The 27,960-nt window shown below is 37.3% G+C and overlaps 2 protein-coding genes across 4 annotated transcripts in view; one reads left to right on the plus strand and one right to left on the minus strand.

Annotated features, from left to right (window-relative positions):
• PLPP1 (phospholipid phosphatase 1) overlaps window positions 1–5,194 on the plus strand; it is a 92,007-nt gene extending 86,813 nt beyond the window's left edge. For both annotated transcript variants that reach the window (XM_004744654.3, XM_004744653.3), the window contains exons 5-6: window positions 4,125–4,301; window positions 4,779–5,194. In XM_004744654.3, coding sequence (XP_004744711.1) covers window positions 4,125–4,301; window positions 4,779–4,907 — 306 coding nt within the window. In that variant the 3' untranslated portion in view covers window positions 4,908–5,194. The remainder of the gene's footprint in view (window positions 1–4,124; window positions 4,302–4,778) is intronic.
• MTREX (Mtr4 exosome RNA helicase) overlaps window positions 5,133–27,960 on the minus strand; it is a 97,823-nt gene continuing 74,995 nt past the window's right edge. Inside the window, exons 22-27 of one of the 2 annotated variants that reach the window (XM_004744652.3) lie at window positions 24,270–24,433; window positions 20,469–20,574; window positions 16,212–16,268; window positions 14,867–15,029; window positions 6,796–6,900; window positions 5,133–5,430 (exon numbers count right to left, since the gene is read on the minus strand). In XM_004744652.3, coding sequence (XP_004744709.1) covers window positions 5,378–5,430; window positions 6,796–6,900; window positions 14,867–15,029; window positions 16,212–16,268; window positions 20,469–20,574; window positions 24,270–24,433 — 648 coding nt within the window. In that variant the 3' untranslated portion in view covers window positions 5,133–5,377. Of the gene's footprint in view, window positions 5,431–6,795; window positions 6,901–11,811; window positions 11,916–14,866; window positions 15,030–16,211; window positions 16,269–20,468; window positions 20,575–24,269; window positions 24,434–27,960 lie in introns of those variants that run through there. The other variant, XR_006605332.1, reaches the window with a different exon arrangement.

Here is a 27,960-nt window from a genome sequence, read left to right on the forward strand (position 1 = left end):
AGGAGGGATCCAGAGATTAGAATTTCTCACTTGGCAGTACTCTGTCCACCAGTGGACCAAAATCCCCACGGGGCAGGTCAGTTGAGGCCAAACTGAAGCATGCTCAGAAAAGAATCTTAAAATGGCCCTGAGAGAGTGATAGAGATGGGTAGGGTGGCGGTGCACCCTGGCATAGGGTAGGGTGGCGGTGCACACCTTGTACTGTACATAGAAAGAAGTCATGAAGTAAATCCCATGCCCACTACCAGAAGGCTCTTGTTCAGTAGACATTTAATGTATGTTCCCATGGGATTATGTTTTTCAAGTTTTTCTCACAGTTTGAACACTGGTGTATAAATACTATTTTCCTTCCCAATTGAAACTTACCTTTTTAAAAAGTAAAACTCACCATTCAAGTCACAGAAATCCAAATTAAGAACAAAAATGGGATTCCGATTAAACACAGAGGTAGCTAGTAGTGGGCACTTTATCTTTGGGTTATAAGCAACTGACTCATCTCCCAGAGAAAAAATTGTGTGTTTTAAGATTTATTTATTTGAGAGAGAGAGGGAGAAGCATGCGCATGCTTATGAGCGGGGGGGGGGGGCGGGCAGAGGAAGGAGGAGACAAGCCGACTCTCTGCTGAGCAGGGAGTCCCATGTGGGGCTTGATTATAGGACCCTGAAATTATGACCTGAGCCAAAATCAAGGGCCAGACATTTAACTGACTTGACCCACTCAGGCGCCCCCCAAACAGTTTAAAGACACAGATGGGCTACAACTAGCACACCACCAGGAACTGGACTTGGTCTGCCTGTCTCACTGGCCACCTGGCTTTTTGGTGTGGCTGCCACTCTGCTCCATCCTTTGACCTCTCGTCATGGCTTGCTGTCCTTGTCTAACCATAGCTTTTGCTTCCTTGTAAGTTTAGTTTGCAGGTAGCCTATCCTGTACCCTGTAGGCGCTCTTTCTATACATTCTGAAAAAGAGAACTTGTTCATCCTTCTGCAAATTCCAGAGGGAGAATACAGCCCAGCAGATCTCTGGATCAGGCCTGTCATAGGTCATCTTCAGTGCCCTCTGTAAAGAGAAGGCATAGCAGTGTGGTCCGGATGGGGCTCCCCCTCCAACTGTGTCTGTGGAAGAACAGTTCCTCCAGGAGGGGAATTTGTAAGTCGTTGACACTGCCACTGAGTCTATTCCGAACCGTACAAACACTGGGTGTAGAGTTCCTTACTTAGCTCTTCTGAGCTTTAAGAGAGAAGCAATGGACTTCCTTACATGGATGTGTTCAGTGCATAAGTGATTAGCAAATGCATGTGTAGGGAGTGGGGAAGGTGGGGGGAGCGGAGTTTTAAAGGCAGGGACTTACAGAGCCTTTTTATTATAAGCTTCAGCATTAAAGCAGGAGTTCTGTCCCTATATGTAGTTCTAGTAGAGCGGTGGTGAGAGCTTCCAACACTGTTGTTCTGAGACAGTTATGAACATAGACTTCCCTCAATAGAGTCTTGTTTTTTAAAGGTACATATACTGTCTTTCCTCTTTCCTCTTAAAGGACAAGGAATAAAATAAAAAGTGATAATCCACAAAATGAAAGAATGGAAAAGGAGAGAACAGGCAAGAGGTAATGATTTGGGGGAAGGAGTTAAATGAGTGGTAGAGGAAGTCAAATCTCTAGTGCCTCCAGAGGGTGAGGTATTAAAAGATCTGCACTGCAGAACCTGAGAAAGGCTTAACGCAGAGCCACCAGAAAGACAACACTGTCTGCTCTGTTGAAGCTGCTGATGGAGGAAAAGACTTTGGCTGGCAGCATGGGAGGAAAGTCATCCACATCTGGAGTTGTGGGCGTGTCCGCTGTGGAACTCAAGTGGTCCAAGGTCCAGGAAACTCAGTGTGGTTAGGTCCGTGGCATCGGTTGAAATGGAGGATTCTTCACAGCGACAAACAGGGCTGTCGTGATACCTGGTCTTCCCAGAGCTACACTAAGTATCTTGGACTCAAGGAAACAGCAGGAAAACAGGAAGCACACCCAGTTAGTCCGTCTCACCTAGAGCTGAGAACTGTTTTGTGACCACAGCCTGCATAAACACCATGGCCATTAGTCATCAGAAGAGTCAGAGCCTGGAGGGGAGGGTAAGGTTAGGGGTAAAACCACAATGGGGGGATTCCTAGTACCCCCTCAGGGTGAAATCATATCCGGGTAGCGAGAGAAGAGGGTAACATCTATACTTGGGTAGATGGGTAAGGAGAAACTAGCTATTTAGAGGGGTGAGGGTTTCACCTAAAGTACATGGAAGCTTAGGTACTAGTCCATAAGTGAATGCTAATTCTTTTCACAGGGATGTTAGAGGAATTTGGGGGCAAGCTACCTAGAGTTAAAGTGAGGGTCTCTGGAAGGAAAATACTGTCAGAAGGATTTTAGAAGCCCAAGTGAGGAAGGACCTTCAAAGTCCTGAGTTTTCTTTGAGTTGGAAGCACAGATTAGGACTACGTGTAAATCCGTTTTATAGTTGGTATTGTTTCTTTCGTGCTATGTCCTTAACAGAGACATATTAAGTATTTATAATTCATAGGTATATAATTTTATGGTCTGAAGAACCCATGCCTTTAACAGATATATGAAAAGGCAGCTAAATAAGCAAAAGAGGGACAGCTGAACTTTTGGGGAGTAACATCCAAAACTTGGCTTCAGCCCCAGTCCAAGTACTATTCTTTTTAAAAGAATAAAACATTTCCAATGAAGATAGAATCTAGTGAGGGGAATGTTAACTGGCATGGTTGTGTTACCTAACTGGCTTCAGTTCCAGATGCAAACTTTTCTTCAGCCAGAACCAACTATCTCCCCAACTTCAGAATCTTGAGACAAGCCTCTTACTGTTTACATTTTTATAGTTTCAACAACAAAGAGGGAAAGGAGAGGCTCTGCAGAAAGTCAGGAGCACTTTAACCAGCTAACAAGTGCAATTCAATTGAACAACTGGTATGCTCTTTTACAATTAGATGTTTCTACTGTAAAACACTTGATAAAATTAGACAATCTCTGAGTTTTTGCCAGCTGCTGAGAAATGAGTATTTGCTCACAGCAGTGCACAAAGAACTGGGAATGGATCTGTTTATCTATTTCAAGTAGGCAGTATCTATGGGCATAGCCATTCATAAATTGTTGGAATCCATTTAATTGTTATGAGTCACAAATTACCAAACAGAAGTTTTAAAATATATTTTAAAACCATATTCTTATTAGATAGAAATAAGGCAAAAAATTTTTTTGTTTTGTTTTTTAAAAAGAGACCAGATTTGCTGAAAGGAAATGACAGGAAAACTATCCAAACCCTTCTGCATCACAGTCTTTAGAGATGCACCCAAGTCAAAGGCAGGCTGACACAGAAAAGGGGAAATTCTCAAGTCCCTGATGAGTACAGGGAAAAGTCATGGAACTTAAAAGATTACAGAGCACAGGTGCTAATCAAAGACTAATTCACTGCTGGGTCAGAGCTCAACTAGAATCTGTATTATTTAGGCAGAGTATTAGATTTACTTAAAATACAGATTATGTAGTCTCCACTGCCCTTTAAAATAACCCGAAGTGAGCAGAACTCTTGAGTAAATTGAATCAATTAAACAAACTCAATCTCTAGATAGATTGGGTGGAAAACATAGCAGCTGGGCCCAGGGTAGACACCTTGTGCTCAGAATGCTAGCAGTTTGTCCCAAGACTTGGAACTAAGGATAACACTTGGCTGTGAATCAGAATTACAACAGATGCAAGAGGAGAAGCTGCCCTTGAAATCCTTGGAAGTCCTGAACATGGACACCCCTTGCCATGTTTACAATTTGAATAGTCATCTAAATAGGGAAAGTAATGAACTGTTCTAAAGACAAGTTTCTGGGGCAGTCCCTTTTTGTTTGGCTTATTTAAAAGGATTAAGTTGCAGGTGTTGATGAACATAAGAATGCCTAAAGTCCTGTTCTATATATAACTTATACTCTGATTAGTTAATGGTTATTAATAGTGATGGTTATTAATATATAATGACTTGTTCATGTAAAACACCAACCCTTTCGGGGTGTGGTGATACTTAAAATGTATAAAGTTTCCAGTTGGTATGTTGAGCTCTTCTCTTTATTCCTATCTTCTTTATTAGCTTTACCTTCAAGCCAGGATGAAGGGAGACTGGGCAAGACTCTTACGCCCCACACTGCAATTTGGTCTTGTTGCTGTGTCCATTTATGTGGGCCTCTCTCGAGTTTCGGACTACAAACACCACTGGAGCGATGTACTGACTGGACTCATTCAAGGAGCCCTGGTTGCAATATTAGTTGTAAGTATATAGGGCAGCAGCCTACAGCTTGATACTGATAAACACGGGGAGGAGTTAAGTAGAAATCCTGTCCCAGAGAGAAAACAATCCAAAGGCAGATAATGTGGCTCAGTAATTTTTACTGGGTAATCACTCGATGTTACTATGTTGCTCTTTCCAAAAGTTACAAAAATCTTAACTATATGTACTTTTGTAAAAGGCTACTGCTATAGTGTTTAGTTTCGTTTTGGTATGGATTGCAGAATAACCTAAGTGCTAACAGAGTAAATCTATTTACTCAAGACCTAACTAAGCAACTCTCAATTTAATAGCATCTTTTTCTAACTCCGTTAGTCCCCCCTTTTTTTGGGTACCCCTTCTCTGTGATAGGGTTTAATTTCTGCCAACTGCCTGTTGCAACTGTGTATATGGTTTTTAAACTGAGAATGGGACAAAAGTATTTAATGATGTAATTTAAGTATAACTTGTTTTCTGTAGGCAGTGTATGTAGCTGATTTCTTCAAGAACAGAAATTCTTTTAAAGAAAGGAAAGAGGAGGACTCCCACACAACTCTGCATGAAACACCAACGACAGGGAATCACTTTAGGAACAGTCACCAACCTTGAAGGTAGCAGAGTGCCCAGGTGAAGCTGGCCCGCTTTCTAAAGGAAAATGATTGCAACCAGAAGACAAGAGGATGAGTTTTCTTCATGGTGTACAAGCCTTTAAGGGACTGCTGCTGCTATACCTCTTGGATGCCCACTTTACCTGTGTGTATATAGTTACATTTAACACAGTGGTTCTCTAATAGCTCTAAGTTCATTAAAAAAAAAAAAAAAAAAAATCAAGCCTTTTCACTTAAAACAATGCCCACCTGTACATTTTTTATTAAAAAAAATGTAATGCTTATGTACAAATGTGTATGTAATATGCTTTCTTCGGATGATGCCTGATTGAAGTATATAATACATATTAAAATGTCTGAGTACAACTGCCTTGAAATGGGAGAATCAAATCAACATTTCTGTAAGCATTTGTAGTCATCTGTAATCAGGTGGTGAAAAATTTAAAATCCCACATTCGTTTAGCTAATTCTTTATAAGTAGAGGCTGGCAGCAAACACAATATCTCTCTTGATTTTGGTGATTCCTAAGAGAAAAGAAAAGACAGTTTAAACCTCCAAGATCACAATGATTGTAATTCCCCTCTGGTGGGGTTTTAATACAACAATCCTGATGACACAAAGCCTTGTTGGTCTAAGAGGAGAGCAGGGTAACTTAGAAACCAGATTCCTACTCTTGTGACCCTAGATTCGGTAGTACCCTGTGTATGTGTGTGTGTGTATGTGTGTACGGGGCTGAGACGGTGTCTATGCACAAAAACTCACTGAAGAAAGGACTAAACTGTCGAAGGCAGTTAGCTGACCCCAAAGCATGAATTTTCAGCCTATTTCAGGAGACACTTTATTTTCACTTACCACGTGAGATTCTTTCTGAACTAAGGCAGGACAAAATTTATTATTTAATAAATTTACATAACTAAACTCTGGCTGATTAAATAGGCCTGCCCCATCAACCGTATGGAAACAGTACCCAGTTGTTGCACACCTCTGAGGACACTGGTTAGCAGAAATCATTAGGGATTGTGACTATATGAGCAACTAACTCAGAACGACAAGGTGCTGGCTGCTATTCTTTAAGTAATTAACTCACAGCCCTTTTTCTTGGCAAATATTCAGATGGAACAAACTGTAATCAGGTTAGGCAGGCCCCCTGCCTGCCTCTAGTTACTACCACCTTAGACTGGCCATCTGGTTTTACCTGGTCTTCCTGCTTCCACCGTGCTAATCTGCAGACCTCCCTACAATGCAACAGCAAGAACTGCCAGAGCACACCACTCCTGTGGTCAAACCTCCAATCATTTCACAAAAAAGCCAGGGGCTGAGGGGTAACATGATCATCTCTTTTCTCCTTTCTACTATTCTACTCCTCACTCTGCTCTAGCCACATTGGTCTCTTGCTCTTGCTTACATCTATCAGGCATACGTGAAGGGCCTCAATACCACCTTCTGAGTGGAGGCCCTAGCCCATCTCCTCTATCCCTCAATTCCTATTGTCTCTTCCTTTCTTACTATAGACTTAGCACCACCTGAAATAATTTAACTGTTGACTTATTTTATGTCTCCTCACATTAGAATGTAAGCTCCATGAAGGCAGGAATTTGTGTTTTTTTTTGTTCACTGCTGTATTCCCCTGGTGCTTAAAACCATGCTGCACATAGCACACAATAAATATTTATAAATGATTATATAAAAAATCTTGAAACTTTTTCCCAGAGAGACATTCTAAAATGTTATTTAAATACTACTACAAAACAAAACAAAAAAACCTAGATCGCCCTCCATGGCATTCCAGTGAAGAACATCTGAAAATGTCTTCCTATGTTATGGCCAAGAATTCAGGTCTCAAAAGATTTGCTTAATGATTAGAAAAGGGCCACAAACTGGATACTGACCTTCTGCAAATTTGTTTTCCAGCTCAGTGTTTCCAATGGCTTTTGCTGCTTGACACATCTGTCGAAGCAGTTCTTCCAGGCGCCTCATACAACGAATTATGCTGCCTGTAGAGAAAGGAAACAAATCACTTGTAAAATGAAAATAACCAGAACAGTAGAACTTTTGTTAGAGGCAAGGTAGGAGAACATGCGATGATTAACTAATAGTACTTTGAGGGACTTCCCATCCAATAAATGAGGTCGAAGACCTGACTGGCTGCCTGATCAAGGCACTAGGAGAGATACAAAATCAGAAAGTTTAATTTCCCATCCCTAGCTAATGGTAAAGAGTCCCAATTTATTATAATGTACTGACATTTGCTCTTGTAAGTTCACAAAATGCCCTGGGAGCAGGGGGAGAGCAACTTTGGATGAAGGACACCAAGATAACCTATAGCCTGGGTCTGTAAGCATGAGGAGGTCTTTGTCAGACAGCAACAAAAGATGACCACTGGGCCAATGCAGGGAAGTACAACAAAAGTGCAGCTACTCAAGGACCCTGAGGGTGGCCTACTGAGGTATCTGGATACCATCTGGTGAAGAGAATGCAACTGGAGATTTTTAAGCAGGGGACGAACAGCAGGATCAGGTTTGTCATTTTAAAGCTGCAATCATTCATTCTTCTTGACCTTAGATTTTTACCAGTGCTTTCTCCATATCGTGTATCCTCAAGGGAGCACAAAGGAAAAGAGTCTATTCCCACTGGATCTGACTCCCTGAGATCAGTGTTTTTATCAAAGCTGAAGCTGTAAACATAATTTAACTTCTACCACACTTGAGCTAAACATCATTTGACTTCTACCACACTTAAGCAAGCAAGGGGCCTGGGATCCTTTCTCAGAGAGCTATCTGCTTACATTTAAAAGTTTTGAGACTTTATTTTTAATGTGTGAAGTATATTAGAAGAATATCAGTCTGATATGCGAGGTAGAACTCCTCTAGTTTAAGTCCTTACCATTATTAACTCCTTTTAACACTGAACTGATCCATCAACATTTATCAAGTTCCTATAATACACTGTGCACAGTTGATTTTCTCTTAATGCCCTCCATGTTCTCTTCCACTGTGCCCAGTGCTTGAGGGGAAACTGGGGAGAGTTAACTCAGGAAGGAAGATGTAATTTGAGCTTAGATGAAGATAAAATAAAAGCCATTTGCCCAAGAGAATCCGCATAATCCAGCAGCAGGTGCCCACGCACATGTAAAGCACCTTCTCTTTCCTGTGGGATAATTCCAAGAGCCAAAGATAATACCGCAGAAGAAGGGCCTGCACCCCTAAGGACAACGTTCCTCGTTGCTGTACCCACCACTGAGCCAGAGCAATGAAAACATAGTGATGTTACTTTCATATTCTGGGAGGTTTGGGGGATGACACTGATAATGAAGATGACCAGCACACAGGATACCTTAAAAGACAAATGGGGATAATACCCTGCCATCTGCTACCTATAGGATGTTTGCCTACTTTAGATTCAGTTCAATACTATTTAAAGATTTTATTATTATTTATTTATTTATTTGACAGAGATCACAAGTAGGCAGAGAAGCAGGCAGAGAGAGAGGAGGAAGCAGGCTCCCCGCTGAGCAGAGAGCCTGATGTGGAGCTTGATCCCAGGACACTGGGATCGTGACCTGAGCCAAAGGCAGAGGCCCCAACCCACTGAGCCACCCAGGCGCCCCAGAGCAATACTATAATAATACAGAGAGTATCCTCTACCTAACTCTGAATTTGTCTGACAAATTTGTCTGACAAATTCTCTGACATTGGCAAAACTCTGAAGGAATGTAAAATGTCATGATACAGGCCTTCAGCCAAAATATTCCAAGCCCATTGGACTTTTTTTTCTTCTTTTTTTTTTGGTCTTGTTCTCATTAAAAGGTTCATGAATTCTAGGAAAAAACTCCAGCCTTAAAATATAGCCGATTTCTACTACACAACTCTGTTAAAGTTATTTAGTACCTAGCAAGGGACTTTGTGAGAGTCAACAGCAAAATGGCAATCAGAACAGAGACAAATTCTGTAAAATCCAACCAATCGCATATATACACATCTTATAATAACCCTCAGGACTTTCTTGTATTACTAGAGAGTAAAGTTACCAATGTTCCTAGTTACATTTAGGCATCAAAGAAAGGAAAAAAGGGTGATATCCAACACTTTCTGAGCACTTATTTTGTGGTGGATCTTCTGATACATTATCTCATGTAAAACTTCTCATTTGACGTTTACAATTGGACCAAGTACTGTCTCCATCCTCATTTTACAGAGAGGGAAAAGGAGGAGGAGAAGTTGCATACAGAACCTGACCAAGGTCAGAGCCAGGAGTAAATGATGGAGGCAGGATTTGAATCCAGACCAAAGATTCTAGAGCCCAGGCATTTACCAATATCATAGTGCCTCACAGAAATATCTATATTTTCTAAATTTTCTATAATAAATGTATATTACCTTATAAATTCTAATTTATATATTTAAAGTAAGAAAAATTATATTTTTAAGTTTTTAAAGTTTGAGAGCACGCAAGTGCAAGTAGTGGTTGCGGGGAGGACAGCAAAGGGAGACAGAAAGAATCCTCAAGCAGACTTTCTACTGAGCACGGAACCTGACGTGGAACTCTATCCCAGGACTGTGAGATCACGGACCTGAGATGGAATCAAGAGCCGCTTGCCCCACTGACCCAGCGAGGTCCCCCAAATTTTTTAAAGTTTTTTAGGCCTTATGCTAAAGCTTTTCACTTGCATAAAAATCTTCATTGCCAGGTAGTGACAGAGAATTTATATTAATGAGGTTCCAAAAATAGTAAGCAGTAAAAATTGGCAAGTACGATCCAAATAAAGGAGTCTTGTTTTCTAAATTTGGCAATTAAAGTCACTGGTGTAGTAATTTCACCTGATCTTAGCCAAAAGGCCAAGAGGCGAATCTCCTAGTAATTTCAACAAACTGAGATAACACATTACCATGGATCAAGATGGAAATGGGGCGGGGGGGTAAGGAACTAAAGGTGGTCTGTTCTCAACTAGTCCTGAGCCCCTGCTGTAAAAGGAAGGAGGGATTAAAGGTGATGACAACAAAATACCTGCCAAGACAAACTGACAGCAGCAGCTCCCATTTATTGAATGCTATGTGCCAGACACTGTGCTAAAGGCTCTTTATATGTCATGTTAGCCTCACACTATGAGGAAGGAGCTATTACACTCATTTTATAGCCAAAGAAACTGAGGCACAGTTTAGTAAGTTGCCCAAGATCATTTAACTGAGTGAGTAGGATTTATGGCCAGGATTTGTGCTCTTGCTCTTAACCACCTGATTATGTTTGTAGCTGAAAAAGGTGTGGATGAAAACTATAAGCCTATTATTAATGGCAAGATTGAGGAAGGTGGAGAAAAGAGTGAAGCAAGGCCCTGAAATTCAGAGCAAGGGCGGAAGGGTCCATCTTCCAAAGAAGAAAGAATAAGGTAAAGGACAGAGGTACATGAGTTTCTCGATAAAGAAGACAGACCTAATGCTTTCTCCCTTTCCTATGATGCACAAGTGACAACCTATGAAGCTGGGGGCAGAGCTGCTGCAGATACTTAACACTTCATGTCCATTACCTCTGGAAGTGGACAGACCAGGAATTACATTTCATTCTGTGCCATTTACTATGTGAGGGGCTGTATTACTAAGCTAGGAGTGACTTCTTTGTGAGTGATAAAAATATTCTAAAATTAGATCATGAAACTCTGAATACAATAAAAACCACTGAATAGTATAATCAGAAGGATGACTTTATGCTTAATATGAGTTCTTCCAGAATAGTAATGTAAACTTGAGGTGAAAATGATCAGTGACACTGAACTGGACATTTAAAATGGCGGATTTTAGATTATGTAAGTTCTGTCACAATTAAAAAAAAAGGGGGTGGCAGTGATTAGTCAGAATTCAATTTCACTTCCTATTCTAGCCCTTGGCCCACAACCATTAGTTTACTTTGTCTCTGCGGACAGTTCTTATAAGTGGAATTATACAATAAGTTGCCTCTTTTTTTTTTTTAACACTTAGAATTTTACTGTGTTCAATTTTACCCACATTTTAGCAATAATCAGTATTTCATTCCTTTTTATAGCTGAATACTACATTACACTGATATACCAGAATTTATTCATCCACTAACGGACATTTGGGCACACATGCAATCATCAGATTCATCAGGTTCTTGAACAGAACAGTATTATTCTCATTGAGGATAGAAAGCAACACCTTTCTCTGAATAGTGTTTCCATCTCTAGCTTTCTGGGATTCCACAAAGTGGTCCCCCGTAGTTCATGTCCTGAATCTGATTTAATATTTCTATCTAGGTGGTTTTAATGAATTTGAGGTCAGGATCACAAATATATTTTTCTGCAAATACTAAGAACAAGATCCCAGCTTAGGCTAAACCCCTTCTGGAGAGTAGAGACCGCTACTCAAAATGCACCAAGTACAGCACCAGTCCTGATTCCCACTAGGGTCTCAGTCGTTATTCATCAGATGTGTAAGTATCAAGTACTAATTTCTAAGTAATTTAGTACTAAAATTTTGCCAGAAGTAAAACAGAAATGATACATGTTAATAAATGGTCACTCTATTATTATTAGCAGAAGTATTTCTAAGAACAAATCAACTGGCAACTCCATAATGACACTGATGTCCCCTGACCTAGGGAAGGATACAACTATGCCAGCTGAAAGGCATTTTTAAAAAGAGTGTAAATGGAAGGACAGTGTCGGAATGCACTACATGGTGAACAGTTTCAAGTGAGAGCACACATCATCAGGAGAACTCCTGTGGTGAAGAGTAGAAAAGCAACTCATGTGTAGTGAAGACTATAATACTGTTGTTGTTCAGACAGAAATAAAATTTAATGGCCACTGAATGCTTCCATGGATCTACTACATAGATCAGTAGACTGAAACCCTAGTTTGGTTTAACAGAAATAAGAAATAACTACATTCTTACCATTTTTTCCAGGGTGATAATAGAGGAAATAATAATTTGTATGAAGTCTTGAAAATTCCTCAACTGAGTCACAGTATAAGTTCTTCTCTTGTATTAGGCATCCCCTCAAACACACAGTATTCATCATTACAATGTTAATTTGTGCCAATTAATGTTTGAAAAATACTTAAAACTACTACTTCTGAGGCTCATGACTTGAAATGTCATATAAAGGAAATTTTTCATATAAATTAAATTTTCATATGAAAAAAATTAAGAATCTAACTGCAAACAATACGGTTTGAGTGAAGGGCATTTTAAACTTTCAGTGCAATCATTTTCTGCCCATCAAAGTAAAGACACAATGTACCATGGGCTAGAGCTTTGATTATAGTATTTTTCCAATTATATAAAGCATGTACAATAACAAGATGAGAACAGTATTCTGAAATGGAAGAACTAAGTAACAGCACGATAAAAAGGGGAGGCACACAGTATGCTAGAAAAAGAAAATACTCTCCTAAGTAAATCAGGGTTCTCAGTTTTTTCTTTTGCTGTTTAATTATGCTGTTTTATTCCTAAGAGTTAATATATAGTCCATCCCAATTTTAGAAAGAAAAAGTATAGCTGATACAATGACACCCAGACCAGAAAAACATGAAGATTATACTGAGTTAGAGCAAACTTCAAGTTATAATTACAAATGGAATTCCTCAGATTTTAAAACTTTGATTCCTCACACAAACTGTGATGCAGAAATAACCCTAAGGAATTGAAAGGGGGCAAAATGGATTTCAGGAATGCCAGTAGGCTCTGGAAAACTGCAAACTCTTATCATTTTTAGCAGTTTCTGATCTGTCTTCCTATACTGTGACAACTCTTCCTTTTAAGTACAAAGAACAGAAAAAACAGTCCACAAGGATAATTTTATAGGGCACCCTGTATGTGCAGGTCTGTTGCCCCTTGATTTTTCTTCAAACAAACAAAAGGAACTACTCTCTGTTATGAACTACTTTTATGTCATGTGTCTGACTTCTCAGAGAAGTAGATATTCTATAAATATGAGCTACTAACAAATCTTAAAATTATTTCAGCATAGAACAGTCAGTTTCAGCCTTATGTTCCAAAAAGATGCCAGACTGAAGAGTGGTGGGTGCTGTATGACTGCATTTACACCTTCACACCACATAAGCGGTCGTATATGGACCTCGGTTCCTGTGTGTGAAGCAGTGTTCACAAGCAAGGTCAAGTGTCATGCTTCCCTCTTCTGATATCCTCAGCTATTGCATCCCACTGTGAACTACTACAGACCTCCTTACCATTCCTACAAGCACAAACTGTCAGTGGATGGAGATGGTACAATCTAGGTCAGGATGTAAGAAGTCCCTAGGTGATCCAAAATTCAAGGATAAGGCATTATGGTGCTTAGATGAACTTATTAACTACCATGTGACTTGTAATCAGAGGCTGGGGTTTAAATCATAGTGCCATCACATACCACACCTCTATTACCTTGGGCAAATTATTTACTTCTTAAAAAACTCAGCTTTCTTGTGCCAAGTAAAGTGTCTACCCTGAGTTGCCATTTTGTTGATTAGATCTAAATTATATAAAGCGCTTAGCACAATGCCTGGCACACGGCAGTCACTTTAATAAATGATGATGGTCTCAGTAAAAGAATACTCGGAAAAAGATTTAGAACCACATTATGAAATGATCATTTAATGGAGGATTAGAAATAAATTTCAGATACCATAATAAAAAATATATATATACTATTAAAAACTTTAACATTTTAAACCTTAAAACCCATGAAGTTCAGCAGAGTAAAGGCTCAAAGTAGAAAATTTTAATATTCTGTTGCAGAGATGTTTGACCTATGCATCATAGGTCATCATAGTTTGTGATTCATAAACTCAGTAAACGATCAGTCTTTAGTAATACCAGTTAAAAAGTATATATAACAAGTGTGAAAAATACAATTTTTCTTAAAATAGAGCTACAAACAGGGGCGTCTGGGTAGCTCAGTGGGTTAAAGCCTCTGCCTTCGGCTCAGGTCATGATCCCAGAGTCCTGAGATCGAGCCCCGCATCAGGCTCTCTGCTTAGCGGGGAGCCTGCTTTCTCCTCTCTCACTGCCTGCCTCTCTGCCTACTTGTGATTTCTGTCTGTCAAATAAATAAATAAAAATCTTAAAAAAAAAAAAATAGAGCTACAAACAATAGCATTTTAAATATTCTTATAATAATCTCTTATCTCTCTGAAGTCCAAGCTCATTTACTTTCATTTTTAAAAAAAGTTCAATGTAAATATCTAATTTGATAAGTATCATTCACTATCATGATTCTCTATATAAACCAATCTTTTTGAAATGAGTAAAACATTTCTAAAATGGTCTCCCGTAGATACTCTTTTTTCACTTCTTATAAATATTATTATTTCTTACATTCTCTCTGCCTTTATTTTTTCTTCTTAAAATTTCTGTTCAGTTGAGTAACAATTATTCTTCAGTCTTTTAATGACTTTATTTAAAAAGACTGCTCATTAATCTGATTCATGCTGAAGCACAGTGTCTCACTGAGGTCAAGTCTATTATTAGAAATGCAATGATGGACAGCATTTTCAGCTCTGCTTTTAGTGGAATTAATATAATAAGCCTTTAGACTACTGACAAGAGATTAAAAAAAAAATTCACACAGACTTGACTTACTAGATCATCTGTGAAGTCATTACCATTCCATTTACTACCAAAAATTAAAAATAATGTATTATTCTTATTTAGTTAAAGAAATACCATCCTGAGTATATTTCTTCTATCAAAAAGGAATGTACGGGGGCACGTGGGTGGGTCAATCATTAAGCATCTGCCTTTGGCTCAGGTCATGATCTCAGAGTCCTGGGATTGAGCCCTACATCAGGCTCACTACTCGGCAGAAGGCCTGCTTCTCCCTCTCCTTCTCTCCCTGCTTGTGTTCCTGCTCTTGCTGTCTCTCTCTCTCTCTGCCAAATAAATAAATAAAATCTTAAAAAAGAAAGAAAGAAAGAAAGGAATATATCTATACAGAATTTAAACATACCTTCAAAGACATCTGTCATTTTGCAGATATGGGCAAATGTAGCTCCAGTTGCCCAGGTATATACTACATCCATTAAGTGAGGTTTGAATGAACTTAGGTAAGTTTCCTCATCAATTTCCAGTTTGGCTTCTGCTGAAACTTTTGCAATCCTTTTAGCACATTCCTTTGAAGATAAAAGATTTACTTAAAATTTCTTCCTTAAAGTACTTGCGAACTTTTTTTCTTTAGGTTTCCAGAGCCAGAATTCCACAAGACTCCTTTTTCTTCTAGATTCTTACGCCCAGTTTGGATACACTGTACTTCTAAGTAGTTACAGTGCCTTTTCCACTGCTAAGTGACCCAATTGTAATGTTTCCTCATTACAATGAATTAAGAAAAATTTATCAAGAGCATGATTTTCACCCAGTTAAAACTTTTTTTTTTTAAAAGAAACTCTTCATTAAAGTCATTTAAGAGTAGCATTTAACTAATCTCTAAGTCTTTCATTAACAGCAACCAAAAAAACCCTCAAAGACATCAATAACAAACAGACTGAAAAAGATACAAATCCCTATGGAAAAGTAATGCTTTTCCCTAATAATGCTTTAAAAAATATAAATCTTAATAATCTTAATCTCCCCCTTCCCCGCCACACTGAGATATTTAGATTCATTCTATTTTCCTTGGTAATATAAAAGGTCAAAACTGCCTAGTCCTATACAAACTTCCCTGGTTCTAGAAGTTTAAAATTCTTAGTAATAAGGGATATAAAATGTTCCACTGAAGAGGCTCTTTTTATGATTCATTTCCCTCTCTTACAGTGTCATATAGTTCATATTTCCCTCTCTTTCAGTCTAGTGTTAAAGGTAGATAAAATCAGTTCATCCTAAGAAAATCATAGAACATACAAATTCATTACTATAAGCTACTGGGCCTTTAAAGACCCAGGGATAATTAATTTCTTAGGAGAAAACATGTTTTAAAATTTTCTTGTAAAATACAATGGAAGAACATACAAAACCTTAAGCAAACTAATCCTAGTCCATTAAGATGTCATTCTTAATACCAAGGAAAACAATGCAGGACTGAGTTATTGATATCACCGATCTACACTACAGTGTTAAATCTACACTCACAATAACTCAATATAATTTATTACACTGGTGGGGGAGAATATTTAATTATTAAAGTAAAAATCACAAATAATGTTACCAACATAGCATTAAATGACAAGACTAACACCAAGTAACATACTTAACCTTGAAGGAAGTAGTCTCTGTGGAATGATAAATACTAGGATTAGACTGTCAAAAATGCTCATTTTACATATATTATTCATAAAGCATGAAGTTCAACATACTCATACCTGCATCTGACGAAGTGGTCCTGCTAACTGTTCCGTTAATTTGGGCATCTCACTAGACTACGAAAGAAAAGGATGTAAAAACCCAAGTTTAAAATGTTTTCTATTGTAACAAAAAAAGTTTTCATATTATCTATTAATATCAAATAATAAGACCTTAGTTATTACCATTTAGAGTTTCTGATGACCTTAGCTGATGTAAGGAAAATTACCACTCCTTTCATCCTAAATTATATTATTATTATACCTCAGAGGAAAATATTACACTGCTAAATTAACAATATACGAGCTATTTTCTTTAACCACAAATGGAATGGAGTACGAGCAAATACAATAAACACCCAAAGTAGTTTAGTTACATCAAAACTATTATAGACTATTTTATCACAGTTTTGGCTCCTAGGCAACTCTAATTCTGTAGAAACCAAAAATTGGGGATAAAGAACATTAAAAGTTGTGTTCTCAATTTTTATTTTACCGAGGTATTACTAACTAGGCAAATGAACTTGGACAAGTGGCTTGGATTGTGTGTGTTGGCTTCCTACCCTGTCAAAGAGAAAGAAAAGGTGAGATGCTCAAAACTCTATTCTGTTGTGATTAAAGACGGTTATTTGTGAACAAAGGCTGACAAAAGTAGCTTTACACAAAAACAAAATTATTACAAAAATGTCATATATGTGTGTGGGAGACAGGATTTAAACAGGTAAATTCTCTTAAAAAGCTATTATAGGTTAGTTGCAACAGTTACACCTTTCTTTTAAGCATCAGTATTTATACAGGACTGGTTTTGCTGTGCATGTTTTATGTATATTATGTAATAATGACCTAGGCTCTGTATTATACCTGTCCAATTAAAAAAAAAAAGAAGAAAAACCATGATGAATGATGAAAAAAAAATGGTCACCATGAACTCAACAATTCAGTTTATGAACTCAAGACTACTTAACATCTTTGATATTCTGTCCATCCATGGTCAACAGTTACTGACCACTTCCTCTCTGGTCAATGTAAGTAGAAGACACTGGTCCTGACAAAAATAAATTTTTTTTTACCAATGCTCTCTCACCAGGTGTGTATACAATTTGTTCCTTCATCTCTCCTTTAAAGTCTCAATTCAAATTTCACTCCCTTGGTGAGGGCTTTACTAATCACTTACTTAAAATAGTAACCCTATCCCAGTGTTTTCAATCTGCCTCCTCTGCTTCACTTTCCTCCAAAACCCTCATCACCATTTGACATAATCTGTGCATACTTTACTTCTTTATTGTTTACCTTCATCTACTAGCATATGATTATAAGGAAAGCAAAAATTCCTGCTGTATCTCTAGTGCCTAGATCTGGGCAGTACACACAGTAGATTTTTAATAAATATTGGTAGTTACATGATATTTATATTCTAAAGATCGTATTTAATCTTTAAATTACTTTTAATGATATAAAAAAGGCAGGGGCACAGTTTTAGAAAGAACTCATTTTGAAAAAGAAATTAGTATATTAAGCAGACTTCTTCATATTTATAACAAGTACTTTACTATTAAGTTTAACCTTTCCATGTGGCTAGAAAACATTCTTCTAAAAGTATCAACAAAATTCCATATGACTTGTAGTGTAATTTTCCATCTTGATGTTGAAAGGCACCACCACAAGAACTGATGACACTACATATAACACAGTGTGGTTTCACTGAACAAATCTTAATTAACCACATATAGCAACATCTTGCCCACAAATTTCAGAATAATGGTTTGGTTAAGTCCAACTCCTTTTAGGAAGTACATACTAGGTCTCAGAAAACAGGACTTTTAAAATTTTTATTATTATTTTTTAAGATTTTATTTATTTGACAGAGATCACAAGTAGGCAGAGAGGCAGATGAGAGAGAGCAGAGGAAGCAGGCTCCCTGCTGAGCAGAGAGCCCGATGTGGGGCTCAATCCCAGGACCCCGGGATCACGACCTGAGCTGAAGGCAGAGGCTTTAACCCACTGAGCCATTCAGATGCCCCAAAACAGGACTTTTATACTGCTACATTAAAAACTAAACAGAACAACAAATCCAAGAAATTAGCTATAAAACAAAGTCTGACATAGGAAGCAGAACACCAATCTCCAAATCATCTTTAAACTTAGGTTTTTTTCAAACAGAATCTGATATTCTTTTTGTTTTTTTTTTTTTTTTAGATTTTTATTTATTTATTTGACAGACAGATCACAAGTAGGCAGAGAGGCAGGCAAAGAGAGAGGAGGAAGCAGACTCCCCACTGAGCAGAGAGCCCAATGTGGGGCTCGATCCCAGAACCCTGGGATCATGACCTAAGCCGAAGGCAGAGGCTTTAACCCACTGAGCCACCCAGGTGCCCCCTGATAGATACTCTTAAAAATTATTCCAGAAATTAATGTAATACACATTTTGAACCTAAGAAAAACAACATCCAAACATAGTACTTTGTGAAGTAATGAATTCCTCATACGCAAATTACTTCACAGGTGCAGAGCTGGCATTCTCAGAGGAGTGTCAATTGTTTTGGGATTACTGTCCTCTTTCTTATCATTGCTACTCTAGCAATGAATTCTAATCAGTAATCAGGGAGTGGAGAGAAAAGGTCCTACTTATTTCAACAAGTAATGTATTCAACCTGCTTCATAAATAAGGAAATAGTTAACAAACAGATCAATGGCAGAACTGAAAAAAGTTTGTCTTACACACAATTCATATGAAAGTTAAACTAAGTGTACGTGGTAAAAGATAAAAATTTAGAAATTAGTATTAAATTATTTTTAGGGGGCAAATGTCTTTGTCTTATTTTGTCTACTTCATCCACAATGAATAAAGTTCGAAATGTAAAACATGCATTTTACTTTTTAAACAAATCACACTGGTTTTTGGAATAAAGTAAAAGACAGATTAGTGTTTTTGTGGTGGGCCACCAAGCACTTCATTTTCTGATATTTTTAAAGATTTTATTTATTTATTTGGCAGAGAAAGAAAGGCAGAGAGGCAGGCAGAGAGAGAGGGGGGCAAGTAGGCTCCCCACTGAGCACAGAGCTTGATGCAGGGCTTAATCCCAGGACTCTGAGATCATGACCTGGGTCAAAGGCAGAGGCTTAACCCACTGAGCCACCCAGATGCCCCCATTTTCTGATTTTTAAGAGTTGCTAAAAGCAAACTAACTACTCAATGAAAACTACTGCAAAACCAGCAATGAGAATCCATAGCCACTACCCTCAAACCTTACCTATGACAACTAAGACTTCAGCCACTCAGAAAATCAGTTGCTGACAAACCGTAAGTGACTCGTAATCTCACAAAACAAACAGGGTTGCTGGGGGGAGGGGGGATAGGAGAAGGGGGTGGGGTTATGGACACTGGGGAGGGTATGTGCTAAGGTGAGTGCTATGAAGTGTGTAAACCTGGTGATTCACAGACCTGTACCACTGGGGATAAAAATATATGTTTATAAAAAATAAAAAATAAATAAAAAATAAAAAAAATAACAGATTCATATAATTTAAAACAGTATATGAGCAATAATAAGTTTTCTCTGACAACCATGTAACCACTGTGCTCATTGGCAAAAAGTCCTCCGAAAGAACTGGGAAAGGAGATACAGGCTTCTAGTTATGAAATAAATAAATCACAGGAATAAAGAGTACAGCATAAAAATACAGTCAATGCTATTATAATGGTCTTGTATGCTGCTAGATAGTAACTACACTTATGGTGAGTGTAGCATATATATATAAACTTGTAAAATCACTATGTTGTATACGAAAACTAATGCAATACTGTGTGTCAAGCATACTCAAAAAATACATTTTTTACTTTGTTAAAAAAAACAAAACAAAACAAAAAAACCCAAAACAAACAAAGAAAATCAGCTGCTTCATAGTTATTCTCCATTACTGGGAGGAGAGATAATAATTTAACCTCACTACCCCCTTTTATTTTCACTCTTTTGCCTAATTTTATTTTCATTCTTTCATCCTCTTCTTTCTAGGACTATCTGACCAGAACAGAAGAAATTAAAGGCTTGGAATATGATTAACGACTATCCACAAATAAAATCTTATTTCACTCACCTTTCTGATAATATGTATTTAATTATTTAATATGCTCTTAGATATTTGTGTTAAAATAGTGATTTCTAACATTAGCCATAATATGTAAATACGAAACTTTTATAATTAAAAATATCCATAACAATATTTACATTACAGGATGTGTGAATTAATAAGTAAGGTATGTTAAATCTATTAACTCACATTCTCTTGAAACACAAAGCAGCTAAGTAGTGCTGTTGCCTGTTCGGCACTCAGGTCATTGAAAAGGCCATTAAACATCATCTCAGTTAGAAGGAGCTCATCAGCACTAGATCACCACAAAAAAAAAGAGAATAATTTTTAAATGTCATAATATAAAAATACAAAATGTATACATATGTGCTTAAAATATAGAAAATTTTAAAATAAAATCTATTACTTGACCATAAGGAGGGATCAATGAGGAGTGACAACGATTTATTTAAGAAAATGGCAGGTCTTTATATTTTCCAATGTATCAATAATAAACGTAAAATGGTTATTTCATGTAAAAACCCCATTCTAGGAAACACCAAAATGCAAATATTTACTGAAATAAGAAACTCCTTCTTAACTCTCAGTATTCCAGAAAAGATAGTCACCACCATTTTTCCTCTGGGTCTAAGGATCCATTTAACAGTTGTTTAATACTTTATAACACAAAGGGATAATGAAAAACAACTTCATTAGAAATCTTAAGAATTTACATGTAACCACAGGAGAGACACACTGCATTTCCATCACTGAGAATGTATATTACCAAGATGGCCAATGGTCTTTAAATGCAATGCTGCTCATCAACTGTCATCTGTGAATCTGGACAATATCCACGTAGTAATTACAATTCCAAATTTCAAATACATCTCCAATAGGTACTAGCTTATCATTAATTACTTCCATTTTTCTCCTGCACTTAACATTATCCCAGCATACTGGCTGCAGATTTTAAATACATCTCTTTTAAAGACTCTAGCTAATCATTATTTTTGGTTCCTCTTTTGAATCACCAAAAAACACTATTTTAAAAAACGTTCACAAGTTGTAATTTTGTGGAAAAGGAAGGCCATCCTCTTTGCTCTTTGACTGTACAACATTTTCATATTCAGGTTTATATTATAAAGATTAGAATGATCAATCCAACAGATTTTTTTTTTAAATCTCTCCATCTATTTCTTAACAATTTCCTTGTATTTACAAATGTCTTTTGAAAACTATCAAGGACAACTTAGCAAACAAATCATAAAAGACTATTGTCACAAGTCCTTTTAGTAAAATGGAATGGTCCAAGTTCTTACTTAGCACAAAACATTACATTAACTCCTGCTTTCTGAACAGAAAGGAAAGTAAAATAATCTTAAAATTTTCTTTTTGTCTTTAGAGATACATTGTTCACTTATTGATTCTTCACAGTTCGAGAATTTACCTTACAGTCTAAGATTTTGCTGTATGATTAATTTCATCATCATCACTGTTATCTTCTGATTTGTGTAATAATCACAAAATATCTTTACTGTTTTCTCTCTGCCATCATGGATGAGAAACAAAAAAATCTGAATGCTCAACTATGCTCAATGGAAGCTACCAAAGACTACAAAAATAGTGTTTCTAGAATTCTGTAATCAAGGTTCCACAATGTACTTTACATTTATAAAAGGGTTTAATAGACCCATTTGATAATTTCGAGGGTGTTACCGCTATTTAAAAAAAACAAGCTAACTTTTATTTTTTAACTTCTAAAAAAAGAATAAAGTCACAAGCTATCAATCTTTAAGAGTAAAAAACTCAATTTGGGTTCCTGGTGGTAAAATGAGAGTTAAGTCAAAGAGGACAACACAAATAACGCCAGAGTACTTCAAGAACTACATATTACTACATACACGCCGCTAAGGTGGGAGGCAGAGAAGAAACAACAGTAATCGAAGGAGAGTGATCTAACAGGTTATACGGGCAATTATGAAAAAAAGCTGGGGAGCTTAAAATAAGATTAGAGAAATTCATAGGAAGTTTCAGAAGATGTAGGAAAAAATATGTAGGAACTGGATTTGGGGTAGGAGTGAGGAAAGGTCATTGCTGAGAGAAAAATATGTGTGGGATGTAGCTAGAGAGGAAAGGGCAGTAACACATTAAATTATGGCATTTATTCTAAAAGCAATAGGGAAAAACAGAGACTTTCACCAAAACAATGAAATTACAGGATCTGTGCTTTGAAAAGAATACTGGGAAAGCAGTAAAAAGAACTCTATCTTGAGTCTTCATAATCTCTATAATCAAAAAAGAGGGTTTCTGCAGTACTCTAAGCAAGAAATAATGAAGGCACATTAGTCAGTGGGAAGATTAAAAAGGGCAGAGACAGAGGAAACAGGAAGACCGTAAGAGAGAGAAAGAAAGGAGAGGAGTCTAGGATGTTTTTGCTGTTGGTGGCTGGGTCTTATTCAGCAGAGGGAGAAGCAAATACTGGGGGAAAGGTAACATTCTTTTATTCATGTTTTCTCTCTCACTCTCTCTCTAGTCTTATATTAGAATAAAATCAATACTATTCTCCCAAGACTAAATCCAGCTGCAGATACCCAAATTTTCTGTTAATTGTAAAATAGTATATAATATCACAAAGAAGTAATTCCAATAACAGTAATTTTAGCATATGAATTAGTAAACTGGTGCTGTGGCCTAACTTTAGACCTGGGTAAATTATTAACCTTGTGGTGCCTATAATTCTTTAATTACAAAGTAGGAAAGCAGGTTTAAGGAAAACAGGAAGCTGACATGCCAAATCTAACTTGAACAAATAATATATTTGGCTCACACACTGACTAAAAAAAAATATTCTCAATTAGTTTGTGAACAATTAAAAACCAAGGGATTTCACCTAAAATTCTGGATTTTTGGCTTTTCTAAAGATCTGTGATCACATTGCTCTGTAATAATTGGGGCTGAGTAGTTGCTGCCCCCTTTTGGTGACAAAGAATTGTTCTAGTTTACCACAAAATCTCCTCCTGGCCCCTGGGGACATAAGTTCTTAACATATGAACTAAACTATCAATAAGAATAATATGAGTAAGTCTTTCCCAAAAACGTCTGAAACCATATACAAGCCTATAATTCCCCAGGCCCATCCATTAGGGCCATGGTGAAAACCTAAGAAACTGTTTCAAAAACATCTTTTATGAACTCAGTAAGAATAATGTTTCTAACTATGGACAAAACAACAGTATCTTCAGGTTAACGGAAATCACATAAAATCCTGAGCCAGAACCATTCAATATGCCCTTCCTGAATTTCTGGCCCACAGAAACCAGCAGAAATAATGAAATGACTGCTATGGTTTCAAGTCATTTATACTATGTCAAAAGATCACCAAAATGGACAATATCTTATAGCCAGTTTTATACCGTGGCCTATAATATGCTATGCTGTAATTCCATGTTTCTTAGCCCAAAACTTTAATATCATCTCCTATACAAAGGATAATGATTATTAGACTAAGTTTAATAAAAGTGGGAAAATGTTTAAAATTGTAAAAAATAATTAAGTACACAAAACTGTGATCATGAATATGTAAAAATACACAATGCATTAAAATAAAGAAAAAAGAAAATGCATCCAAATGCTAATAGCATTTGTATTAAATAGTGGGATGGAAGAGATTCTTTTAATGCTCTTTTCCTAACTGTATCATCAAAAACTGCATTTACTATGGAAGGTACTTTACTAACTTAAAATTTATTTTTTAAGGTTTTATTTACTTATTTGAGAGAGAGCCAGCGAGCAAGAGAGCGCGCGTGAGCAGGGAGCCCAATGGGGCTCGATCAAGGACCCTGACATCATGACCTGAGCCAAAGGCAGACGGTTAACCAACTGAGCCACCCAGGCACCCCCAAAACTTTTTATTTTTAAGACAGCTCTTTTTTTCTGAAAGATTTATAGTCCTTGTATAAAAATATCATCCAATTTTAAAATCAGTTTTCTAGAACAACCAGTTTTTACCTGCTTATCTCACAAGCCACTCGTCCTTTCATCTCTATGACATCAGAAGAAGTAGCAAATCCCAGCCTCCTTAAAACACGTTTGCGACATTTGAGTTCATCCATTTGTAGGACGGTTCTTGCTTTCTTTAGTTCTCGCTTTGCAGATTTAATATCTATTGCAATCTAAGGCACATAAAAGTATAAAGTTAGTTCAATAAAGTAAACAAAGTAAAATGAGATTTATTCATTTTAAAATCTAAAAATAGGGGCATCTGGGTGGCTCAGTGGGTTAAAGCCTCTGCCTTGGGCTCAGGTCGTGATCCCAGGGTCGAGCCCCAATAGGCTCTCTGCTCAGCAGGGAGTCTGCTTCCTCCTTTCTCTCTGCCTGCCTCTCTGACTACTTGTGATCTCTGTCAAATAAATAAAAAAATCTTTTAAAAAAATGTTAAAATATAAAATACTAAAATAATTAAAAATTTAAAGAAATGTATTTTTGAAGATTCATTTGAGACAAAATATGTGTGCACAAGTGGGGGGAGGGGCAGAAAGAGAAACTCAAATAGATTCTACACGGAGTATGGAACCAACGCAGAGTTTGATCCCACCACCCCAAGACCATGACCCAAGCCAAAATCAAGAAGACAGGTGTTCCGGGGCACCTGGGTGGCTGAGTCGTTAAGCGTCTGCCTTCGGCTCAAGCCAAGGTCCCAGGGTCCTGGGATGGTGCCCCGCATCAGGCTCCCTGCCTGGTGGGAAGCCTGCTTCTCCCTCTCTCAATTCCCCTGCTTGTGTTTCCTCTCTCACTATGTCGCTATCAAATAAATAAATAAATAAATAAAATCTTAAAAAAAAAAAAAGAGAGAGAGAGAGAGAGAGAGACAGGCATTCAACCAACTGAGCCACTCAGTCACTCTAGAAAATATTTTATAAGGATACCCTGCAAGGATACTTGGAGCTTCTTAACTTTTGTAGGATATTACACAAGAAGAATGATATATGTATCTGTAGTAATTAAACACCAGTAAAAATGTTATATATATGGAAATTTAAAACATCCAGGTGAAAAATTTAAGGCAAAGCAGGGAGGAAATTTAGGAGTTGTTAAAAGTTTAAGAACTTGGGGAATACAGCATGGTTTTCTTGCTTAAATAAGGAGCAAGGAGAAAGATCTATAAGAAGGAGTGAGTTGGACAGCCATCAGCTAGAGAAGGTAACCTGCTAGAGGTTGAGAAAAGTCAGTGGTAAATTAGGATAGGCTCTCCCAGACAAGATATGACAAGTAATCATGCTTCCAAAGCAGCATCAGCTCCAGCTTTTCATCCTTTGGAAATCAGGGGGTAGCTTAGAGAACAGCAAAGATGAGGGTATATGAGTCTTATTTCTCGTTTACCAATATTTCCCCCTTGACATCCTGAGAAGTATTTCTTCTCTTTGCCTTCTAATTGTATCACAAAGCTGTTCAAGCTAGAAACAGCTTTAGCCAAGAAAATAAGGTCTCTATTCTATACTTTAAAAGGAAAACATATTTTTAGGTCATGCTCCAGAATGGGTAAGTTTTAAAATTCAGTTAATCAGTAAATACTACCTATTTTCTAACTAGGATAAGAATATCACACAGTACAGTAGCAAGAAAATAATGAATTCCTAAGACTGTGGATTAACTTCAGAAAAACACCGACAAAAAGAAAATTCTAGGGACTTAGAAGTTGAAATTCAAAGACTCTAGAATTTTACACATGATTTATTAGGCTTCAATTGAGTAGAAATGATAAAGGCAATGACCATGGTCAGTAATGGATATTTACAGACAGCTAACTATGTACCCTACTTCTGGTGCTTTACATTATTTCACTTCATTCCTATAGCAATTGTGTAAGGTTGGTAACTAACACTAAATGTTTACCAACATAAAAATCTGAGACAGAGATTACTAAGTATACTGGTCAAGATCAGAGCTAGTGAGTAATAAAGATGGGATTCAAAACCACCCTGTCAGCCTTCAGAATCCAATCCCTTAATGGTTACTTATTTATTTATTTATTTTTAAAAGATTCTATTTATTTATTTGACAGAGAGAGATCACAAGTAGGCAGAGGGGCAGGCAGAGAGAGAGGAAGGGAAGCAGGCTCCCCAGGGAGCAGAGAGCCGGATGCGGGGCTCAATCCCAGGACCATGGAATCATGACCCAAGCTGAAGGCAGAGGCTTTAACCCACTGAGCCACTCAGGTGCCCCTCTTAATGGTTATTTATACTGCTACAATCAAATGTGTTGTCGTAATGCTATGAGGATAAGAAGACTTTCTAGATAACTCTCTGCTACCTAGCATAACTTACCAGGTCTATTAGAAAAAAAAGTTGTTTTCTGAAGTTTCCTTGATTGAGGATGTCCACAGGAGCAGAGCAGAGCAGAGCAGACTGCTAAGTACTCAGAGGCATATAAAACTTACTAGTTAGCAGAAGAGGGCCCGCTAGTGAAGGATTTTTTTTCCTTAATTTTTATTAAAATGTATTTTGGATATATTGAGTTAAATGAAAATATTATTAAAATCAATTTCACCCATTTCTTTTCACTTTTTAAAATGTGGTTACTTTAGAATTTAAAATTACATAAGTGGCTTGCATTATATTTCTGTTAGATAATGCCATTTTAGATCTTTTCCCACAGAATTTTAAAAGAACAGATATATTCATGTCTAAAAGCATAACTACATAGTAATAGGAGCTTTTCTCCCACAGAAGTAAGATCAGTTTCCTTTTCTCCTCCCTAATAAATCATCTGCACACATTTGCAATACATTTTGCAAAGACTACATGTAAAATGACCTCTTTTTTTAAAAGACTGTTTTAAATTAAAGATATTTAAGAGAGAGAGAGAGAGAACAAGTAGGGAAGGGGCAAAGGGAAAGGAAGAAGCAGACTGAATGCTAAGCAGGGAACTTGATGCAGGCCTTGATCCCAGGACCGTGGGATCATGACTTGAGCTGAAGGCAGACATGTAACTGACTGAACCACCCAGGTGCCCCTACCTCATTTCTTCTTTTATAAGATTTTACTTACTTATTTGCCGGGGAGAGAGAACACAAGTAGGCAGAGCAGCAGGGAGAGGTAGAGGGAGAAGCAGGCACCCTGCTGAGCTGAGAGCCAGATGCAGGACTTGATCCTAAAACCCTGGGATCATGATCTGAGCTGAAGTCAGACATCTAATCAACTAAGCCACTCATGTGCCTCCCATTTTTTTTTTTAAATGTCCATGTTGATTTCCATGATATGTAGAAGTCACACATCTAATTCCCTACTGATGAAATGCTGAGGTTATTTTTATATAAATTCACTTTTTCGGACAATGCTACAAGAACATGCATGTACTACCTCACACTTTGGAGTCTTAATTCCTAGAAGGAGGAAAGCTTCCTCAAAAGGTATGAGTACTTAAAATGGTTAGAGTTGAAGGATTAGATTTTTGAAGCCTTCTTAGGTAGGGCTAAGGGATGTGAAATTTATCCTATAGTCGGAGGCCATAAAAAGACTGGTTTCCGCCCTCCCTCCCCCCTGTTATTTCTGTAGTTTTCTCTCATTGTAAAATATTCTATAGTACATTACAGACAACTGTGGAGAAAAAAAAAAAAAGAAGGAAAAAACAGTTACTATAATCTCATTCCCCACATACCACCACTTCAGGTTTTACTTTTAGTCTTTTTGGTATATGTTTT

This window comes from Mustela putorius, unplaced genomic scaffold (assembly GCF_011764305.1).
Source record: "Mustela putorius furo isolate JIRA1106 unplaced genomic scaffold, ASM1176430v1.1 tig00000145_pilon_pilon_pilon, whole genome shotgun sequence".
NCBI lineage: Eukaryota > Metazoa > Chordata > Mammalia > Carnivora > Mustelidae > Mustela > Mustela putorius.